The 21,817-nt window shown below is 42.2% G+C and overlaps 2 protein-coding genes across 2 annotated transcripts in view; both read left to right on the top strand.

The window, feature by feature from the left end:
- Nucleotides 1–6,928, top strand: part of Plekhh2 (pleckstrin homology, MyTH4 and FERM domain containing H2) — an 87,920-nt gene extending 80,992 nt beyond the window's left edge. The window contains exons 26-29 of the mRNA XM_055622544.1: nucleotides 58–187; nucleotides 3,092–3,178; nucleotides 4,279–4,413; nucleotides 6,343–6,928. Coding sequence (XP_055478519.1) covers nucleotides 58–187; nucleotides 3,092–3,178; nucleotides 4,279–4,413; nucleotides 6,343–6,528 — 538 coding nt within the window. The 3' untranslated portion in view covers nucleotides 6,529–6,928. The remainder of the gene's footprint in view (nucleotides 1–57; nucleotides 188–3,091; nucleotides 3,179–4,278; nucleotides 4,414–6,342) is intronic.
- Nucleotides 6,929–13,385: 6,457 nt separating this feature from the next.
- The window catches only part of Dync2li1 (dynein cytoplasmic 2 light intermediate chain 1), a 36,140-nt gene continuing 27,708 nt past the window's right edge, over nucleotides 13,386–21,817 (top strand). Inside the window, exons 1-4 of the mRNA XM_055622532.1 lie at nucleotides 13,386–13,496; nucleotides 16,342–16,459; nucleotides 19,283–19,317; nucleotides 21,166–21,235. Coding sequence (XP_055478507.1) covers nucleotides 13,489–13,496; nucleotides 16,342–16,459; nucleotides 19,283–19,317; nucleotides 21,166–21,235 — 231 coding nt within the window. The 5' untranslated portion in view covers nucleotides 13,386–13,488. The remainder of the gene's footprint in view (nucleotides 13,497–16,341; nucleotides 16,460–19,282; nucleotides 19,318–21,165; nucleotides 21,236–21,817) is intronic.

Genomic DNA, 21,817 nt, shown 5'->3' on the forward strand with positions numbered 1-21,817 from the left:
TTGCTTTTGTGTCTTGTTTTTGTCCCTTTTGGGTGTTTTGTTTGTTTTTCTTTATAGGCAGCTTTACCAGAGACTCTCCACCAGATGGATGGCCCTCCGGGGACACAGTGCGGCTGATTGCATGCGCATTTATTTGACAGTGGCCAGGAAGTGGCCATTCTTTGGTGCCAAGTTGTTCTTCGCAAAAGTAAGAGAGAATGGAAAGAAGACACATAATAAAAACCTCTGTGTGCCTGTCTGGCCAGATTTACCCAATACCACATATTTGGTTTTACTTAAAAATAAAAAGAGGAAGTTCCCAGCAACTTAAAGAAACCAATGAGGAATGCTAGGGAGAAGGGACCCTTCATCTTTTCCCCTCTACTCACCCCATGCCACCCACACACACTAAGCCATTTTGAGAGTCATCAGGCCAATCAGGAGGTGTAAGAGCTAGCTGAACTCCGCTTACTTCTCTTTCTCTTTATTCATCCCCCATTTACTCATTAACTCTATCACTTACTGGCTTAATTATTTAATGAGTATTTACTGAGTCCTATTTGGCAAGCATTGAGATGAGCTCCAGGCACCCATGAAGCAGTTTCCGATGAGTTGTACCAGACTTCAGGGCAGTTCTCAGCATAGCCCAGTGTTGCAACAGGCACTGTGTGGTTAAGTACCATTTGAAGAGACCAGAACAGGGCGCTGTGGGAACACTGGGCTGGGAGACAGCCCTGCCTTGGAAGTGGCTGGCCCTTGCCCCAAGGGAAAGCCTATGCCTTTTCTTTTGGAGCATTTTGTTTTTCAGTTTGGGTACTGGGCATTGAATCCAGGATACTGAGAAAAAGTTCTTCCCTGGAGCCATCCCACGAGCCCCAAACTGTGCCTTTGAGTTTTTGTTCTTTCCCTTAAATGTGGCCACTTGGGACTCTCTTTGGCTCCAAAGCTACGTCCATCCTGTCTTGTGTTCCATCTCTCTCATTAGTGCTTGCACACTCCTGGACAGTGACCCTACAGTCCTCCTATGGTGCCTACCCTCAGGGTTTGGAAATAATTATCACTTAGTAAATACTTGCTGAAGAGCCACGCTACTCTGGACAGATTGGTCAAACTATCTTATTTCAATTTGTTCGTCTTTTAATAAAAGTGTGGACTAGAAAAGTCACATTCCAGGAATCTTCTACCGCTGGCCATTAGGTTAGACATTACTTTGCTACTGGAACTAGAAGCCAAATGCTAAAATAATAGAAAAATTATGCCTGTTAGTATCATAACATCTATACAATGTTTGCTAAGAATTCAAGGTCTGTGTTACTTGGGCTTTTCAATGAAAAGAATAAGCCTGGCACGGTGGTACCCTCCTATAGTCCCAGCTACTCAGGAGCCTGATGGAGCATTGCTCGAGACTGCTAATTAGAGGCCAGCCTAGGTAATACAGTGAGAGTCTGTCTGAAAACAGATGTCCTGGAATGTGAACCGTTTTACAATGACTATTAATTCTAGCTTCAGCATGGGAAGTGCTGCTAACACACACTTGCACGCACACACACGCACACACACACGTGCTCTTTTCTGGGCTATCCTTAGCTAAGGGTGCTGTTTTTGGTGTACCGGGAGACCGGCATGTGTCTGTCTTTAGAACAGGGAGGACCTTCCCTTGTCAGCTTCATGGTTGCACACCCTCCCCCCTTTTTCATATTTGTTGAAAAAATACACATGACAAAAAATCTGTAGGAAAAGCCCTTTTTAAAGGATGGTGCTCTGTCATTAAGTACATTTGTACAACTGTCCATCCTCCATTTTTTTTTTCCCTCTGTGGAGTCCTGGCTGTCCTTGAACTTGCTTTGAAGACCAGGGTAGCCTCAAACTCAGATCCGCCTGCCTCTGCCTCCTGAGTGCTGGGGTTAAAACTGTGTGCCCACCTGACTGACTCCAGAACTTTTTTGTCTTGCAGCCTGACACTCATTAAACATTTGACTTTCCATGCACTCCCCTTGCTACCTTTGGGCCACCCTTCTGTTTCTATGAATTTTTCTACTCAGGGAACCACAGACCACTTTTAGTTGTCGTACTTAGGTAATGTCTCCAGGATACATCTGTGATGTAAGAGGTATCAAATTTTCCTTTCTTTTTAAGGACTGAATAATATTCCCTCACATGTCCACACCTGTGTACTGAACTTTATCAGTGAATCCTTAATCAAGACGAACTCGCAGTCCTCCAATAAAATATACCGTCAACCTTTTGTTTTGTGGTGCTGGGGGTTGAGCCCAAAGCCCTGTGCAGTCCAGGCGAGCACACCACACCAGACGACATCCCCAGCCCAGATACTTTCTGATGCCCGATGCCATCTGAAACCGCCCTCGGAAGAGACAGCGGGAACCCTACAGTCGAGATTTACGGAATCTTCAAATTGAGCTTTGTTATATACAACCTAAGATTCATCCCTTCTCCTTATCTTTAGTTTTGATACTCTTCTATAAGATTTAAGAGAGGTGTGTTTTTGCTAGAATTTCAGTTGTTAATCAAATAAAACAATCACTGTAAAAATGCTCAAAAACATTCTTGAATTTTTGATTACATTTTTCTGGTAAAAGATTTTCATTAATAAGATTTTCTTGTTCTAGCCATAAAAAAATTATAGAAATTCCAGTACTTTTTGTTCCTATTAATCAAGCATTTTTTTTTCTTTCTGCTTCTGTTAGACATTGAATATCAGGAATGGTATGCCTGCATCACCACAGTCCTTCACTCCTTCTAACATGAGCACCTTAGGAATATTGATGCTGTGTTTCTTTAGGAGTGTGATCATCACAGAAACCCTAAAACATTTGACAACTATGAAATTTTTGAAACAAAAAGAAGCTGTAAAAATTAGTGTTCCTGTATGAAAGATCAGAAATCTGAGTCCCCCATGGTACAAGAAGCTTGTTTAAATGCACACATTACTAAGTAAAGATTCAAACCTGCAAGTCAGGAACCTAAAACAACGGAGATTTTCAATATGTTTTTTTTGTTGGGTTTGTGTAATGGCAGAACTTACATGTATTTATACTTAAAATACAGCTGTGACATTGCATCTATAATACAGTGTATTTTCACTTCTCCATAGCCCATAACAGCGTCATCATTTGGCAATACTTTTGTGTGGCTGGCTGTCCATGAAAATGGATTGAGCATCCTAGAATACATCTCCATGGTAAGAGAAAACCTATTTCCATTGCTCGGGGTATGGTAAGCAGAAGGTTATTCTGAATTGCTGTCTTCTGAGTTTCCACTGAGCTTTGAAAACATTCTTCCTAAAACTCTAATAAAGTCCGTTTACAAATAAAATTATGTTACAATTCAGTGTTTCGAAGCATATGAGACAGGCTCTTTGTTACAGGCTCTTTGTTGTATTGGAAAAATATTAAGATGCTCCGATTAAGTTGCAATCATGGTCCTGGTGTGTGTGTGTGTGTGTGTGTGTGTGTGTGTTCTCAACTTCATATGGAATAACAAGAAACCCAGAATTGCTAAAACAATCTTCTACAATAAAAGATCTTCTGGAAGTATCTTCATCCCTGATCTTAAGCTGTACTATAGAGCAACAGTAAGAAAAACTGCTTGGTATTGGCATAGAAACAGAATGGTGGATGAATGGAACCGAACAGAAGACCCAGAAATAAACCCACACACTTATGAACACCTGATCTTTGACAAAGATGCCAAAACCATACAATGGAAAAAAGATAACATCTTCAACAAATGGTGCTGGTCTGCCAGGATGTCTACAGGTAGAAAAATGCAAATAGGTCCATACTTATCACTCTGCACAAAACTAAAGTCCAAGTGGATCAAAGACCTCAACATAAAACCAGACACATTAAGTCGGTTAGAAGAAAAAGTGGGGAAGACCCTAGAACTCATTGGTACAGGAGACAACTTCCTGAACAGAACACCAACAGCATAGGCTCTAAGAGCAACAATCAATAAATGGGACCTCATGAAAAAAAAATCAGTTTTATATGGATTAACCTTACAGAGAGACCTAAGTGAACATATAAAAATATATTAACAATAATTTTCTACTGGATGCTATGAATATAGATGTTTATAGTTTCTAATTTGAGTTTTTGGGGTCAAATGTATACTTGATTGTATAGGTTGATGATCCCTAAACTTAACATGACTATTATTTACATTACATAATAGACATTAGAAAAATTATTTTTGCTTTTGCCATAATCAGTATCAGCATCTTGGCATTTCTTTTGAGTGTGAGCAGCACATAACAGTTTCTTTTCCTTTTCTTTGAAGAGGTTAGTGGTCAGCTATGTATACAAGAGTCTGATGACCTTTGGAGGCTATCAAGATGATTTTATGGTAGTCATTAATACTCATTCAAAAGACCAACCAACAGAGAAGTTACTTTTTGCCATGGCAAAGCCCAAGGTGAGTGAAACCCTTTCTGCCAGCTTTCAGCTGGCTGCTTTTTTCGTGGGAAGACACCTCTTGCACAAAGAGTTCCATATGGAAGCGAGTGTTACTTTACCAGCCCTGAGTTCAAATCCTGGCTTACTTGATCTAAGTTCTGTTTTCTTTTTCTAACATGACATGATACTGTTCATTTTAGCCAAAGAATTAAGTGAAAGCCAGGCCTGGTGGCGTACACCTTTAATGCCAGCACTTGGGAGGCAGAGACAGGCCATCTCTGTGGGTTTGAAGCCAGACTGCTCTACTCTACATAGTGAATTCTAGGACAGAAACCAGAAAACCCTACTTCAGAGAGAGAGACAGACACAGACACAGACAGAGAGAACTAAATGAAATTTTCCAAATGGGCCAGTGCCTGGTGAAGAAAAGTTTCAAAAGCAGTGGTAGTCCCAGCATTCAGGAGTGTGATGGGGCAGGGTGGAGTTCAGGGTAGCCTGGGTTACTTAAGATCAGAAGAGCAGGTGTGGAGAGTGGGGCTACTGTGGGGTACGCCATGTGCTCTTATCTACTTGGGGCCGTTTGTTCTATGGACCCATTACAGAGCAGAGCTGTAGAGCTAAATGCACTTGTTCCTTTGTTATATTTAACCGCCTCTGCAGTTTCAACATCTCTACATAAAGCAACCTTCTAAAAGACTGCTTTCTAAAATGTAATTCAGGTCTGAAGCTGTAGCTCAGTGGGGAGTCCTGGGGCTCAAGCCCTAGTTCTGAAAAAAATAAAATAAAAATCTAATTTTAGTAAAAAGGATAAGAAATTGCTTTTTCTGAAACTTTCAACTTAAAAATGTGTCTTATAACATTTATTGATGGTGTGTGTGTGCGCGCGCGCATACGTGTGTATGCCACAGCACAGGTTGAGAAGTCAGAGGACAACTTCCGGGAGTCACGGTTCTCTCCCTCCACCACCGTGTGGGTCCTGGGGATGCGAACCTAGTCATTGGGCTCAGCAGCACACACCTCTACCCCCGAGCCATTTGTCAAGTCCTCTTTGTTTTAACTAGGTCTATGCTGTAAGTGAGAGCAGTTAACCACAGAGTCCAAAGACCACAGCACCGTCAGTGTTTTGGGTTTAATAGAATTGACAGGACGCTGTAACGTTTTTAATGCTGACTGCCATGTTTCCTAGCATCCTCACTAAGCTACTGGGCTTTGAGATTCCCTCTTGCTGATAATGTTATGCCAGGTTCACGGGACCCTCAGAGACCACCAGGAGACTCGATGCAATTGCAAGAGAGCTTTATTACGAGAGCGATCGAACTCGGGACCCAAATCTCACTGGCGCAGCAGTAGAGAAGTGGGACCCGGAGCTCTGAGTGAACAGGATTTTTAAAGGGAAAGTCTGTGAGCCGGGGGTTTCCATGGCAGCAAGCAGAGGGGCACAAGCCTTGGCGTTACAGAATTGGGTGACGTTTAGCAGGGCGGGGTGACCTTTTCTGAGGCACATAATCACAATGGCTAAGGCATATAATCACAATGGCTATTTTTCTAAACCATATCTGAAACATTGGGGAGAATTTTCCCACCCGATTCTCAACCGATTCCCATTGATTATTGCCAGGGAGTTTGTCTCCATTTTCTATGAAGCATTTATTCTGTTATATTTCCTGGAGGCTGTTGCTAGGAGAGTTAACTTTGTTTTCTGCCAGGTGTACATTCTGTGATATTTCCTGGTACCTGAATTCAGTTCCCAGTCAAGATCTTTATTTCAAAATGGAGTTATATTCAGGCTATCTTAAGCTCTTCAATAACTGAGTAGGAAAACATGATGGTGCCTTGATGGTGCCCGGCAGGATAAAACTTTACTATAGGCTGGGCAAATGCAAATGAGACCACCTATGGACGCTGGAGAGAACTCTGCAGCCTGACGGTGTGGTTTTTCTCCTTTTAGATTCTTGAAATCACCCTTCTGATCGCCAGTTACATCAACAACTTCTACCAGCAAAAGACGGCGCTCCACCACCTCTCTGCCCCGGCGCTGCTCTCAGCCAGGACCGAGGCACCCCAAGCCAGGGTCCTGGGGAGACAGCCTCTTCTCGCAAACAGCAGACCCACCAAAGGCCCTACTTTACTCTGAAAGCTCCTGAGCCTGAACCTTCACTCCTCGTTCTCCACTACGCAAGGCTGCCTCTGCTGCCAACAATGTTTACACCCTGCCGACATGGCGCTCACACCAGCACTCCAGACTCAGCAGTAACGGCTCACTCTCTAAGAATCTGAGAGAGGGTTGGAATATTTAGATAACAATAAAACATAAACAGAAACTGTGCCAGCAGCTCACTGTGTCTTAGACAAGGTAGGTTAGAATTTGTTTCTCCCCCACCAACACCCCCAATCTCCCTTCTTGGCCCGCAGACGTTGGGCAACAAGGCTTCTCATTTTGCTTTTAAATGTCCTGGCAATCTTTTGAAAGGGTGATTCCAAACTCTCATTTGGTAAACCAGTTGACTATCCGGAAAGGCTCACTGCCAAAGAATGTAATTAAATGTGCGTTTAGCTAATGAAGTGGTATTTGGAAAGGAGGGAGGTTTGGTGTAAGAACCAGCTATAGGAGCACAGGCAGGGGGTAAATTCCTAGAGCAAGCGCAATCCATCTTCTGAGCCTGTGAGTCACTGCGTGAGAAGACAGGGGGCCGCTAACCAGAGCCTCCCCTGTGGTATTGGAAAAGCGTGTGCCCTGCCGCCTCTGCAGATCACTGGAGTGTGGTATGGAAAATGAGGTAGTGAGCCTTGGAATTCCTGCCTGTCAGCACAGCGTAAGATCCCTCACGGGCGCCCCCACATTTTGCTGTTTAATGCTAGGTCAACTTGACCTTGCTTTGTTATAAATAGTGTCTTTGGAAACAAAGATGATCCTTAAAGTTTCGTCCTCCATACAGTCTCTTCTAATTCAAGTTTAAAAATATCTTCCAAAGCAAATTTTAATAGAAAATACTTATGCGAAAGGAAGAACATTTTTAGTTGACATTGTCTTGAGCTGCCTTGTATTTGTTAGCTATCCCATTGCTGTGGGAAAAAAATACTTGACAAAAACAACCTAAGCGAGACAGGACTGTTTTTGCTCTTTCAGAGAGTTCTGTCCCCGCTGGCTTGTCTCCATGCAGTTGGGCAGAACCCCATGGTAGCAGGAATATGTGACATATAAGAAGTTTCTTCAGCTCGTGGTGGATCGGAAGCAGAGAGCAAGGAAGGGACGAGGGATAGGTACATCTGGAAGAGCCTGTCCCCAGGACTCACTTCCTCCAACTAAGCTCCAACTCTCAAAATTTCTATCACCTTTCAAACTAGCACCACCATGTGGGGCCAAGCATTCAACACACTAGCCTCTAGGAACACTTCATAGTTAAATCATAACAGCTGCGTAAATGGCCAATTCATTCCAAGCTATACCAAAGCAATGTAATTAGTGTTCGTGATACAATGAGACTGTGATAAGGTATGAAAATTCTATTATAAAAAATGTTTAACTGTAGTAGTAATAACCACAAATCTACCTAATTTTATTTATGTGTAGATATTTGTATTTATTTTTAGACATATATTTATCACTTTCTGTGCCATATTTTTTAAACCAATTTGAGAACATGCTAGCTGCCTCACTGATTTTTTTTTTTTTTTGGCAGAGCCCTGTGTATTCTCCTTTGCTGTGGCAGTGTCCTGTTTTCAGACTAAACCTTTTAAATATGTTCTGCCCTTAGGAACAAACTCAAGAACATTGCTCAAGTTATACTGTACTATCTTAGTAATGACAAAGATATTTTTAAACCCCATAGAAATGGGTTTCTAATGGCTATTTACCCTTCCATCTTTTGAACCACAACTACTCAATGAATGAACAGATTCATTTTTTTAGAATAAATGAATAACAATTTGGGGTGATTTTTCAGTGTTTTTTGTTTGTTTGTTTGTTTGTTTGTTTGTTTTTCAAGACAGGGTTTCTCTGTATAGCCCTGACTGTCCAGAGCTTTGCATACCAGGCTGGCCTCAAACTCACAGAGGTCCTCTGTGAGTCTGAGTGCTGGTATTAAAGGCATGTGCCACCACGCCTGGCTCAGAAAGTTTTTTTCTGGGATAAAGTAGTGTTTTTGAGTGCCCATAAAACCACTTAATCATTAATGGGTGAGCCAGAGATTGGGGCAGGCCTCTTACTTACATGTGAGAACTTTATTCTCAGCCAACAGTTCATTCACCAACTCGTAAGCAGTCTCATATGCCATATCGGATTTAAAAGTAGTGAACACTCAGCTTAAACTACCATTACCTTAGATTTTTGCACTTATTTTTAATAGAGCAGAAATAAAAATATTTTGATGGAAAGAAGTCAATTTTCTGTAACCAATGATGTGAAAATTTTATTTCTTAGGAAATTACTTATATAGCCATTTTTTAAATGCAAGTATATTATTACCATTGGTTACAAAAGAATGTTTTGTGTTTGATTGTAATATTTCTCACCTACCCTCTACTTCCCTTTCAATCATAATAAATGATTTACAAGACCCATTTTGAACATTATCTTTTGAATAGTCTTCAAGAAAGACCTAACATCTTCATTGTCAAAGCTGGGGTGTGCTGTGGGAGTGATAGTTATCATCTCCTGGCACGTTCATTCTGTGTCTTCACTGTGGCTTTGCTTCATTCACATGGAAGGAAGCTGTTCAAACAAATTGTGATTTTAATATGCATGCATATGGATACATATAGGCTGTGAAAATAGGCAAACAGAAATTTGTGTTTTCCCATGATGTTTATAAGAGACATTAACCACAACTTACAAAGTTGTCCCAAAATGTGTTTCTTAGTGAATTGTTTGCTGGTGTTGTCCATAGAGAAAAATATGGTGACCAGATTCCTAGTTCACTCTTAACTGTTAATTGAACTGCAGTATAATCCTGAGGAACTAGCCGATATGGTTACCTGTCCTTCTCCGGTGAGGGCTTTCGGTGTCCACAGTTTGCCCATATGCTGCCTTTAGGCTGCCACAGAATCTGCCCTCTCCCCAGCCCTGGTCTGACTGCCGTGAGGCTGAGTGAGGTGAAGCCCAGGAAGGATCTTGGCTCCTGGTCGGTGCTGAAGCTCAGATTGCCCTCAGTTCCCTCTTCCCTAAAAGAAGGGATTTACAGGCAGAAGAGAAACTTTTTATCCCTTTTGAATTCACACACAGATATTTAAGGTGACATGAAATTTGTCCATATTTTCAAGCGGCCTCAACATGTTCTGTCTAGGTCATAGTTAGAAGGGCTCCACAAGAGCTGGAGAGATGGCTCAGAAGTTAAGAACATTGGCTGTTCTTCCAAAGGTCCGAAGTTCAATACCCAGCACCCACATGGTGGTTCACAGCCATCTATAGTGAGTTCTGGTGTGCAGGCACACATGCCGACAGAATGCTGTATGAAAAAATAAATAAATCCAAAAAAAAAAAAAAGAAGGGCTCCACATCAGAGGTCACAGGCCAGGACCAGATGCTGCCATGAGGTGAGACAACACTTGCTCCAAACTGTGCCATATTTGCAAATGTAGCTTCCCCTACACTGAGCATGGTGCCGTGCTCCCAGGGAGTGGGTGGCTGTCGTCAGCACTGGTGCCATCTCCCCTGTTCTGCAGAAGGTGATTATTGACCTTGTCCAATGGTCCCAGATGGTCCACCGGGTGCCCTCTCAAATTCCCAATGCCCTCCGAGCCTGGTTTTCTTCCTTTTTGACGTCAACACCTGGCTAACAGGACTTTCCATTCATCTGCTACCCAAGCGAGAAGTATGGACTTTCCTGCTTTCCTAAGACCCAACTCTCTGCTCTGATAACTTATATTAGTTCGGGGTAGATTTCTAAAGTTCAACTTGAACTAATTCAGAAAACAACGAGAAACTCACTTCTCATTTTCATTACAAAGATACTAGGATGCCTCAAATAACTAGATGAAGTCATAAAAGGACACAGAGGGATCTTGGGAAAACCCTGGGCACTTGTTCTAGGACTTTCTGTTCATACCAGTGTGCTTGTTTCGGGTTCTTTCTACTACAGCACAAATGGTAATTTTCTCCAAAGGGGAATGACCTCCTTTTTCCCATCATAATTTGAAAAATCCCAGGAAAGGACTCTGATCGACCTAGTTTATATTTCATGTTTCTGCCAACTCAGCATTGGGTGATGGCAAAAGAAATCACTAAACCAAATCTGCATGACAGAATAGTGTGCAGCCAGTACGTTTTGTTATGATGACTTTATACCTGATAAATGGAAATTCTTGCTTAAAATTTGGATTTTGGCTACAGTACAGTCTTAACTCCAAGAAAAAGAATTAGGTGTAAGACGTTAAAATGTTGAATGTTTACTTCTTCTGGGGTAAACTTATTTCACCATTGTCTTTTCTCTTACTTTTCCTTTCCATCTTATTTTTCTCTTTATAAGTGCTAGAGACTCAATACAAGGGTTTTCACATTCTAGACAAGAATTCTCTAGCATTAAACCAAGTTCCTGTCCCCTCTCTCTTGCTCTGTCTCTCTCCCTGTATACCATTTTTTCCCTGCAAGAAATTTATATGACATTGAAAACAAAGGGAGAAGTATAAAAACTGTCACTCCTGACTGTTGCTAATAGTGTCCATATGGTCTTCTAGGTTCCAAAAAAAATCCTCCACACAGCTGCAAAACATTATATCATGGAAACACAGGACCAGTCAATGTGTGCCCATTTTAAAATCATACGTGGCTTCTCAGTACAGGCGAACCCAGACTGCAAGACCCTTCCCAGCAGTCCAGCCTCTTGCCCGATGTGTGCGTCTTGTCTCAGCTCCACAGGTGCTTTCTGTCTTCCCAGATAAAGCATAACTCTCCAAACAGTTCCGCCCTGTGCCTGTAGCCTTCCAAGCTGCTGCCGTGCCATGCAGCAGGCAATATAAAGCTCGCTCTTATGTTACCACCAACTTTGAAGTCCTGAGCCGCCTTGAAGAGTGATACAGAAGGGGGCTTAAATCTTTTTGTCCCCCTTTGCTTTCTGTCACTGTGATAAAGACCATGACCAAAAGCAATCTGGAAAGGAGAGAGTTTATTTAGATTATATGTTCCAATCACTGTCCGCCATTGAAGAAGTCAGGGTAGGAACTGAAGTAGGGAAGGAACCTGGAGGCAGGAACTGAAGCAGACACCAAGGAGGTGTGTTGCTTACTGGCACTGCCCATAGTGAGCTGGGCCGCTGGGCCATTTCACATCAATCATTAACCAAGAAAATGCCCCCACGGGCTTGCCTATGGGTTAATCTGATGAAGACAATCCTTCAAGTAAGGTCTCCCTTTACAGATCATTTTTGTCAAGTTGGTAAAAAATTATTATGGTGCTTTAAATGAGATGCCCTCCACAGTCTCGGGCATTTGAACACTGGGTGCCCAGTAGGCATGTAGCACTGTTTGGAGAGACAGCCTTGGTGAAAGAAGAATACCACTGAGAGAAGGCTTGGAGAGTCTAAGGCTCCGACCACTTTTAGTTAGCTTGCTCTCCTTTGTGCTTTCAGTGTAAGGAATGAGCTCTTCGTTTTCTTTCCTTCCGCCACTCCTGCTGCTTGTTGCCATGCCTTTCCCGCCATTATGGACTGTTAACCCTCTGGAACTGTAAGCCAAAATAAACTTGCTCTTCTGTAAGTTGCCTCTGTCGTGGTGTTTTATCCTAACTGAAAAGCAACTGATACAGCCATGCGCTTAAGCACACTTTTCATCTGTACAGGAAGGTCACTTTCCTTGCTCAGATCCGAAACCTCAAGACAAAGGAGGAAAAGAGAACTCAGCTACTCAGTCAGATGAGCTGAATGCACCTTGAGTTAATGCTGGTAATCTGGGTCCAGACAGATTAGCGGTTCTCAACCTTCCTAATGCTGTGACCCTTTAATAATAATAATCTCATGTTGTGGTGACCCCAACCATAAAATTATTTGTGTTGCCACTTCGTAAGTGTGACTTTGCTACTGTTATGAATCATGTAAATATCTGGTGTGAAAGGGCTAGTTGACCTCCTGAAGGGGTTGCAACCCACAACTTGAGAATCGCTGCTCTCTATCTTCCTTTTCACCAGACTCCCTCCTCCAACCATCTATCCTGGTTATCCAAAACAATTACAGTCTTGATGTGCTAGTGGTGCTGTGCCTGGCAAGCAGTGCGACTCAATAAGGTACTTACTAAACCATACCAGATGGCACAGTGGTTATCGCACTATGGTTATCAATATCTATGTGACCTCCTAAAAGGCACGCAGGCATTCCAACCCAGGAGCCCACGTCATTACAGAACAGTATTCACAAGCTCAGCTGGCTAGCACCAGAGTACAAAGGCCAGTTCTGTGAGCGATATGGCAGCCTCCTTTGAAACCATCCTTCCTCTGATGAACATCACTTTCATTCTTAGCCCTTCTAAAGGTGCAACTGTAGCTCCACAATACACCACGCTGTCGGGGAGATTCTGTTCCCAACATGAATGCTCTTTTCTTTTACCAACATTCCGCTTCATTTCCAGGAATATGCTCCTTATGTCTCTTCATTCCAATCCACCATCAGGGCTGAGGGTGTGATTCATAGAAAACTGGAGGGGAGGGGTTTGCACGCCTTGTTTTGATTTAATAGTTGAATTTCTTTTTCTTCCAATACATTATTAGGTTACAGCACAACAATATTTCAGCTTCTATTCCCAAATCATGGCAATAGACGGGGGAAAGTTAAAAAACGAGAAAGCAGAGACCCCTGGCATACAGTCGGCACTCAGTAGAAATAAAAACTAAAAAACGTTCAAGCCCCAAACTTTCGATTCCAGATGCAGGCAGATGCTCACCATGTCCTCTGACATCCTAGTGGTTGACGCTGAAAAGTGAGACGGGAACAGAAAGTCAAGAACTACACTTCCCATAAGGCCTCTCTTTGGCACGCAGCCCCGGCCCTGACGTCGTTGCCATGGCAACCGAGGAGCCCGCTTTCCCTGGCCCAGCCTGGAGCTTGCGGCCTGACTGGGTCAGTGCCGGTCCTCTCGCAGAGCCCAGGACATCTGGGGCGGCGTAGCCACCATGCCCAGGTATTGCTAAACCTGCCGACGGGTTGCTCACGACCTCCTCTCTTTCGCATCTGCACATGGAAGGGGCACGGACAGGTGGGGCGGACGCACCCAGCCCTGGCGCTGTGGGTGAGACAGCCCCCGCCTATACCTCCCATCCACATCCCGCCCCCTTACTCCCCAGGCCTGTAGCGAAAAGATTCTGTCACAAACAAGTAGAAAAGTTAGCGATTAGGAAAGATCATCAACTACACCCGTTCTCTGACTGCAAGTTTCTCGAGTGTCACATGCTATTGCAGGCCGGGCCACAGGCGGTGGTGAGCCAGACCTCAGAGCCTCCTCCCGGGGCTCCCTGCCTCGTGGCCCCGGGCTTCTTTACTTCAGAGGAGGAAAGCGCAACATCACCTTGAAGGCGGAGGCTTGGGGGTACTGATGGCTTGTGGAATACATTTGAACTCTTCATCTCTTCAAGGTCCCTTTAAAGTACCTACAAAGATGTCGGGGAGAGGGCCAGAGGTCCACCAAAGAGCAGTATAGATCTTTTGCCCCCTTCTGGATCAGAGGCATTAACTTCAGTAGAGTTTATGAAGTTCAGGATTAGAAATGAGTCGGCTTTGCATAGCGTTCTCGTTGGTTACTGCAGTGAGGCTCTAGGTACAGGGTTGGGTTTTTTTGGGGTGTGTGTGGTTTTGTTTTGTTTTTGGTGTTTGTTTGGTGGGAGCCATAACTGATTGAAAAACCCTTTCCTTTTACTGGGTACTTAAAAAAACAGATAATCGCACTTTGGAGGGACGGTGTGGAAACAGAGCAGGCATTTGGACACAGAATTCCTGCAGGCTGGCCTATGAAATAAAATCATTAAACGCAGCATTTTGGGATTTCTGTTTTGACTTTGTTTTCCTGTTCTGACATTTTAAAATATTCTCGTTTTGTTTGGGGGTTCTGGGAATTGAACTCAGAGCCTCATGCATGCTAGGCAGGCACAGTACCGCTTTCACTTTATCATCAGCCCTGTTTCTGGTCCTTGTCTGTCTGGTAATAACTATTGGCCATCAATAGCCTTTGTAGTTTAAAAGGCCAGGGCCTAAGACTAAATGAATAGTAACGTTGTAACAGTAACAATGGGCCCCCAAAGCAGATAGTATTTTTTAAAAAAAGTTGACATTTCAGAAATGAAGAAATAGATTTGAGCGTGAGGATTAGCAGAGATTGAATGATAACTAATTGTTCAACAAATACTTGCTTAGGACTGGGAAAAATGGCTCAGTGGATAAAGCGCTTGTGTTCAAGCATGAGGACCTGAGTCAGCGAATGCAAGGTGTGGGGCTTGTGTCTGTGAGCTCGGGAGGTAGCGGGAGGGGCCGAAGACAGATGGATCCCTAGAGCTTGCAGGATGGCGAGTCTACCCACGAAGGCAAAGAGGCATGCATTCATGCTCTCTGCTCTTGGCTGCGGAAGTGACTAGCTGAGGCAAGCTCCGGACTTAACTACCTGCTATCCGTGACCCCTGGAATCGTGAGGCAAAGGAATCCATGCTTTGTCAGGGAGTTTGTTGTGGCTGTTTTTAAAGATGTATTTATTTATTATGTGTACAGTGTTCTGCCTGCAGGCCAGCAGAGGGCACCAGATCCCATTATAGATGGTTATGAGCCACCATGTGGTTGCTGGGGATTGAACTCAGAAAGAGCAGACAGTGCTCTTAACCTCCGAGCCATCTCTCCAATCCGGGCAGGGTGTTTAATCACCGCAGTAGAATGGAAGCTAGGGCACTCTCCCTATCAATTTCAGTATTCCTCACGAGCCATTTCCAGGTAAAGGGTGTTAGAAAAACCCTTCAGTGTTTACCTAGTTATTAACTCCCAGGAAGTAGTGTTTTTATAAATCTTACAGGAATAAAATTTCTCTGCTGGAAATGACTATTTCTAAAGATTCCTTTTGCTTCTCTGGTTTTTGTTTTTCTATTTCTTTTTTTTTTTTTAATTTAAAAAATTTCTGTTGACTATTCTTTTTTAATTATTTATTTATTTATTTTTAAATTTTTATATTAATCACAGGTTATTTACTTTGCATCTCAGCCATAGCCCCCTTCGTCATTCCCTCCCAATCTCACCCTCCCTCCCTCATCTCCTCCCAGCCCCTTTCCAAGTCCACTGATAGGGGAGAACCTCCTCCCCTTCTATCTGACCCTAGCTTATCAGGTCTCTTCAGGACTGGCTGCAATGTCCTCTTCTGTGGCCTAGCAAGGCTGCTCCTCCCTCAGGGGGCAGGGGGGTTGAAGAGCTCACCATTGTGTTCATGTCAGAAATAGTCCCTGTTCCCCTTACTAGAGAACCCACTTGGATACTGAGCTACCATGGGCTATATCTGAGTAGGGGTTCCAGGTTATATCCGTACATGGTCCTTGGTTGGAGAAACAGTCTCATTAAAGACCCCTGTGCCTTGATATATTTGGTCCTTGTGGAGCTCCTGTCCTCTCCAGGTCTTACTAACTCCCCCTTCTCTCATATGATTCCCTGTACTCTGCCAAAGGTTTGATTATGAGTCTTAACATCTGCTTTGATACACTGCTAGGTAGAGTCTTTCAAGACCCTCTGTGGTAGGCTCCTGTCCTGTTACTTGTTTTCTCCTACATCCAATGTCCATCCCATTTGTCTTTCTAAGGGAGGATTGATCCTCTTACCCCGGGTCCTCTTTCTTGTTTATCTTCTTTGGGTGTATAGATTTCAGTATATTCAGTATAGACTTATAGGTCTATATAAGTGAGTATATACCATGTGTGTCTTTCTGCTTTTGGAATACCTCACTGAGGATGATCGTTTCTAGGTCCCACCATTTGCCTGCAATTGTTTTTCTATTTCTTATGCAGTGAAACTCTCTGGGAAATTGCAAAAGCTGAAGTGGAAAAAAGGAGAAGTCATGGAAGTGAAGGGGATGCAGCTGAAGTTGGAGAAAAATCTGTTTTTTTCATTGGCAGTAAAAATGGGGTAATACTTTAATATTTGTTCTTCACAATGTAGCAATCAGAAACAAATTTTACTGTAATACTTTGATATAATTTACATATTTTCAACTCTTTAATCAAGTGTTCACCCTGATTTAGCATAAGTTAGAAAGGGCTTATCACTGATCTGGAAAAATTAATAACAGTGAAGTAAATTTTAGGAAGACTTTTAAATATTTTTATTTCACATTTGAAGCATTCAGATCTTCTGCTTTGATCGCATGTAAAGGCCAGGAGCCTCTTAAATTTCTGAGCCAACATCTAAGTAAGTCAGTATCTTAACAGCATTGAGACTGTGGACTCAAGGACTTCACTATTAGGGATCTCTAAGAAGAAACAATTGAATTGTGTTAGTAATGTTTATCAAAGACTTAGTTGTGTAGGAAAATGTGAGGGGGATGAGGTGGTGCTCCCTATTCTCTGTGAGGCCATTCAACCAAGTTCATGGAAAATTTGGGATGTGGCCACACAGCCAGAGCAGCTGTGTCATGGCCACACACAGAATTCCTTCGTGCAAGGCAGGGCTGCAAGAGACAGTGTCCACAAATGATCAGTGCAGCAAGCTTCCGGATGCCAGCACCCATGTAGCATCATGCTTGTTTCCATTTGGAGCTCAGTTGACTCTTTATTCTCTGTGCTCCATGCTTCCACATAAGGGCGCTGAAAACAGGAAGCTTCCAGGAACCACTGAGTCCACACGCTCAGTGGGCGCCTGTTTACCCCTCGTGTCTCAGCATCTCCTCAGAATTACCTCCAGGACCCTAGGTTCCTCCACGTGGCATTTTATCTTCATTATTATTAAAAATTATATTTATTGACATTGACATTGACATGATTATTGACATAAATAATCATGTAACAAGAAAAAAGTTGGGGCTGGAGAGATGGCTCAACAGTTAAGAGCTATTCTTCCAGAGGACCTAGTTTGAGTTCCATTACCCGCATGACAGCTTATAACTGGCTGCTACTCCAGTCCTGAGAGATCAGAAGCCCTCTTCTGGTCTTTTCAGGCACCAGGCATGTGTACAGACATACATGTAGGCAAAACTCCCATACACTTGGCAACCAAGCACCCGATATGAGAGCCTAGGGAAAATGATCATTCAGACCATGTCAGCATCTATGAGAGAGCGAAAGCTAATGCTTGAAAGGCAAAAAATAAAGAAGGGCAACAGTTTGGGCTCAAGTGAGTATCCTCAGGATCTAGAACAGTAGAAGTAGGAGAGAGAAGGAACTAGATTGCTCTTTTCATGGTGGAGATTAAGACGATACTGATCTGATGAACATGGTATTTGTAATTTCCCCCATCCCTCACTTGCATGGATACAGGGACCAAGGGGGAGGGTGGCCAAGTTTCTCTAGAATGGGTGTTTCCTGATGAGGAAGCCTAAGCGCCAGTGATTTGCAAGGGATGATTGTAGTGATAAACTGCTGACGTGAGGATGGACAGAGAGTTTGGTGAAGGTAGTAGCAAGAGCCTGGCAGAGGACGAAGAGGACAAACGTTGGGGTGGACAGGTTTCTGAGACCTTCGCTAAGGTGGGGCAGCCTGTTGTGATTCCTGAAGAAGTGGCTGCAGACTGTTTCTGCAGCCATGATTTGGAAGTTGTGCCATTCCTAGTGGTGAAAGGATTCAAGATAAAACTGTGGAAGTGACGTGTAGCAGGCACAGGGAGAAAAAACTGCAAACCTGTCCATTAGAAACGCCCTTAACCTAGTTGTGTCCATCGATGTACACGTGTGTGCAAGTGGAGACAGATTCTTGTGAGTGAAAAGGAAGCAGGAAAAGGCATTTCAACATTGACATGAATACAGTTATCATGTAACTGTATTCCTACATTGCCATACCTAATGGCTGTATATTCCTTATGTGGCTTGCCTTAATCAATTTTTTTGGCACATGGAGGTGTTTAGTGTTTCAGTTTTGTATAGCAATAGCCATACTTAGGGGTGAACATTGTTTTATAACTAGCCCATTACAAATAGTTTATTTGATCTGATCAGATTGCACAGATACTCTGGAGCGATGTATTACTATCTTTTGGTTAAAAAATGTAGGCTTTTATGTTAGAAGAAAGAGAGGTAGTAAAAGATTCTGTCTTTTTGGCAACCTAGGGTTTCCCAAGCTTTTCCTGGGAGCCCAGAGGTCCTGCAGGGGTCCTGTCCCTGCCACTCCTTTCACATCCCTTCCTTGCAAGGACTCATTAACTTTTATTATTATTATTATTATTATTATTATTATTATTATTATTATTATTATTATTATACCAGTCTCTGGAGAGGATGTGGCTTAAGTCTCATGGGACGGGGCCTGTACTTCTTGACTCCTGAAAAGGAAGTTGGAATGAACGCCTCCTCTAGAATCAAAAGCCACTGCTCAAGCACAGTGTTTGAGCACACCTAGAGCATGTCTTTTATTTGTGCATTACCTTTTGCTTTTATTTCTACTTCATCGATTGGGATGGAAACATTTTAGAATACTAATCAGGCTAACCAGTAATTAGCATTGCTGAGGAAAGAGAAAGTTTCAGAGAGCTGTCAGGTGACCACTAAAGTGAGGTGTGGTTTGCCAATATTCGTCTTATGTGGGACTCTATAACCAGCAGCATAGTTACATTATGATAGAAAGTTATATTGTGGGAAAGTTCACTTATCAAACTTCCAGGTAATTCTGAAGGTTTTTAGTTTCCAGGTAATTTATCATCCACATCATTTCAAAAGCTGTTTTTTGGGCCACAGTTACGATCACTAATAAAATTTTACATGTGGGTGATGTTAACGCACTATTCTTTCTTTTTAATTTCTAGGGAAAGACTACTATTATTCTAAGGTGTCTTGACAGGTAAGTGTTATCAACCTCTGTTAGACAACATTCACGCTGGTTCAGCTACAGGAGAGCAAGTTAGACCTCAAAAGGCAGATGGAAGAAGAAGAATTTGAGACTCAAAATATTTAATTCTCAATCTTGGTTACAACCTTTAAAGATATTCTCAATATTAAATACAACCTTTAAGAGCACGTTTAAAGATAAGAAAACTCCGAAAGATTCTGGGTTGATACTAGATTTTCCTGTTTAAAGGAGAAAAGTAACCACAGTTGCCCTGCCTCCAGTGGTGCTTATGTTCTTTTGAGATGCTTTGGTATTTTTTTATTCTGTCTAATCTATGCCTATAGAGCAATGATTGTAATAGGTGTTTTCTATAATGACTTGCCCAGTGTGACATTAGTGTAAGATGAAGTGCTACGAACTGTGACAGTGAATGATTCATTTTGGCTTTCTTGCAGTGTACCCAGAAATAGGATGATTTTTTTAAGTTGTGGGTTATCCATGCTAGACATTTTGTTTTAGGAGAAGTGTCTTGCTTCCTAAAAAAGTTACAGTTTCAGGAACATATAACTAAATAATCCTTGGTGTATATATCAAGAATATCTGCCAAGTTCAAAATATTCAACAAATAGAAATATGCAAATCAGAAATTTTAAACTTGTAGTTTTTGTTCTCCAGGTTTAAACTAAAGCTAATATTATTCAGCCCCCCAAAAGGAAAGAAATCCAGCATTGGACAGCACTTGCTGCCTTTTGAGGAGGGCCCAGGGTTGATTCCCAGCACCTACATTGTAGCTCACAACTATCTGTAACTCCAAGGGATCCAACTCCTTCTGGCCTCCACAGGCACCTGGCATGTACATTGTACATAGACATGCATGCAGGCCCATACTCACCTACATAAAATAAATAAATCTTTAAGTTAAAAAAAAGAAATTCCATTATATTCTGCAATGGAGGTGAGCTTTAAGGACACTATGCTAAGTGAAATGAGCCAGTCACAAAATAAACAAAACTGTCTGGTTTCTTTTGTATGAAGCACTCAGAGTCTCACAGAAGCAGAAGTGAGAAGGGTGGTAGCCAGGGACTGTCAAAAGGGACGTGGAAGTCTTTTAATGCATTTGGAGTTGCGATTTTGCATTTGAGAAGTCATGAGGATTGCTTGCACAGCAGTGTGAAAGAATATACTTCATATTACAAACTACACATGTAAAATGGTATACCTGTCAATTTTATTTCATATATTTTACAACATTAAAAATGAATATATACCATAAAATTGGCTGCCAAACAGTTTAAACTTGCATAAGTAATTTATTAAATAATTTAATTATTTTCCAAATCACTTGTTGGTTTTATGCCCTTGTTCATGTTTTTTTTTTTTCAACTCTCATATTTGGCTGAAATTTGAAATAAGGAACTACATAAAAGTCTCCCACTGATGTCCTTACAGTTGACAGGCATTAGGTTCTCAGCAACCACACTGAGGCTGAAAAAACAAGTGACGAGAATTCTCACGTGGCGAGAATTCCGAGAGCTGGTGGCCCAGCATGGCCCCTGAGGCTCCCAGCTCACTGCTTCTGCCCAGGCCCCTGCAAGGCTTTCATACCAGTCAGGTGCCATTATTCACTCCTGCACCTGCCACTGAAACCTCTAAGATAGTTTTGAAGGGCTTATTTGTGTCTTGTGGAATAATGTCACTCAACTTTACCTCAGTGCTAGTATTCAAGGTAGCCTCTTTGTTAATAAAGTGTTGAAGAGGAAGTGAAAATGGGTAGGATTATAGAAAACAAACAAACAAACAAACAAACAAAAAACCAATACTACCACCATCATAAAACTAACGTCTGCCCTTGTTGCACAGGGATGAGCCAGCAAAGCCAACTTTAGCTTTGGAGTATATGTATGGAAGAAGAACAAAGGGACACAACACAGTGAGTCACTTCTCATGCCTTAGATGGGAGGCCATGACGCTGACATGGCTTTACGTTATCTGCAGACAGTAAACATGCCAGTGGGGCATGTCATAGGGATGTGCTTTAAACTTCACATGCAGTTAAGCTCAAGGGAAGCCCATCTAACCCGGGAAAATATTTTAGTTTTTTCTATTGTATCTTAAAGTGTTGAAAAACACTTATTTGCAATTGTTGCAAGTTCTTTTGCCTACTTATGCCAGTTTAATGTTGTGAGTTCCTCATTCTGTGTGTGATACATTTACTTTGGGCTTTTGTTTTGTTTTTAATTATGTATCACAGACTGTCCTGAAACTCAGTATGTTGCCCAGATGGCCCCAAATTTGCAATTCTCCTATCTCAGCTTTCTAAGTATTATTGCAGTTACAGACATATGACAGCAGACCCAGCATGAAATAGGATTTCTTTGAAATTTGATTGTACAGGGTTCTTTGTCTACTTACAGTAATTATGTAGATGGGACTTTTTATTTTTCAAATGAAAATAGCATTATTACTGCCTCCATTTCTGTAATTTTAAAATTATTTTTAGATTTATCATACA

Source organism: Psammomys obesus, unplaced genomic scaffold, assembly GCF_907164565.1.
Source record: "Psammomys obesus unplaced genomic scaffold, mPsaObe1.curated_primary_1811, whole genome shotgun sequence".
Taxonomy (NCBI): Eukaryota; Metazoa; Chordata; class Mammalia; order Rodentia; family Muridae; genus Psammomys; species Psammomys obesus.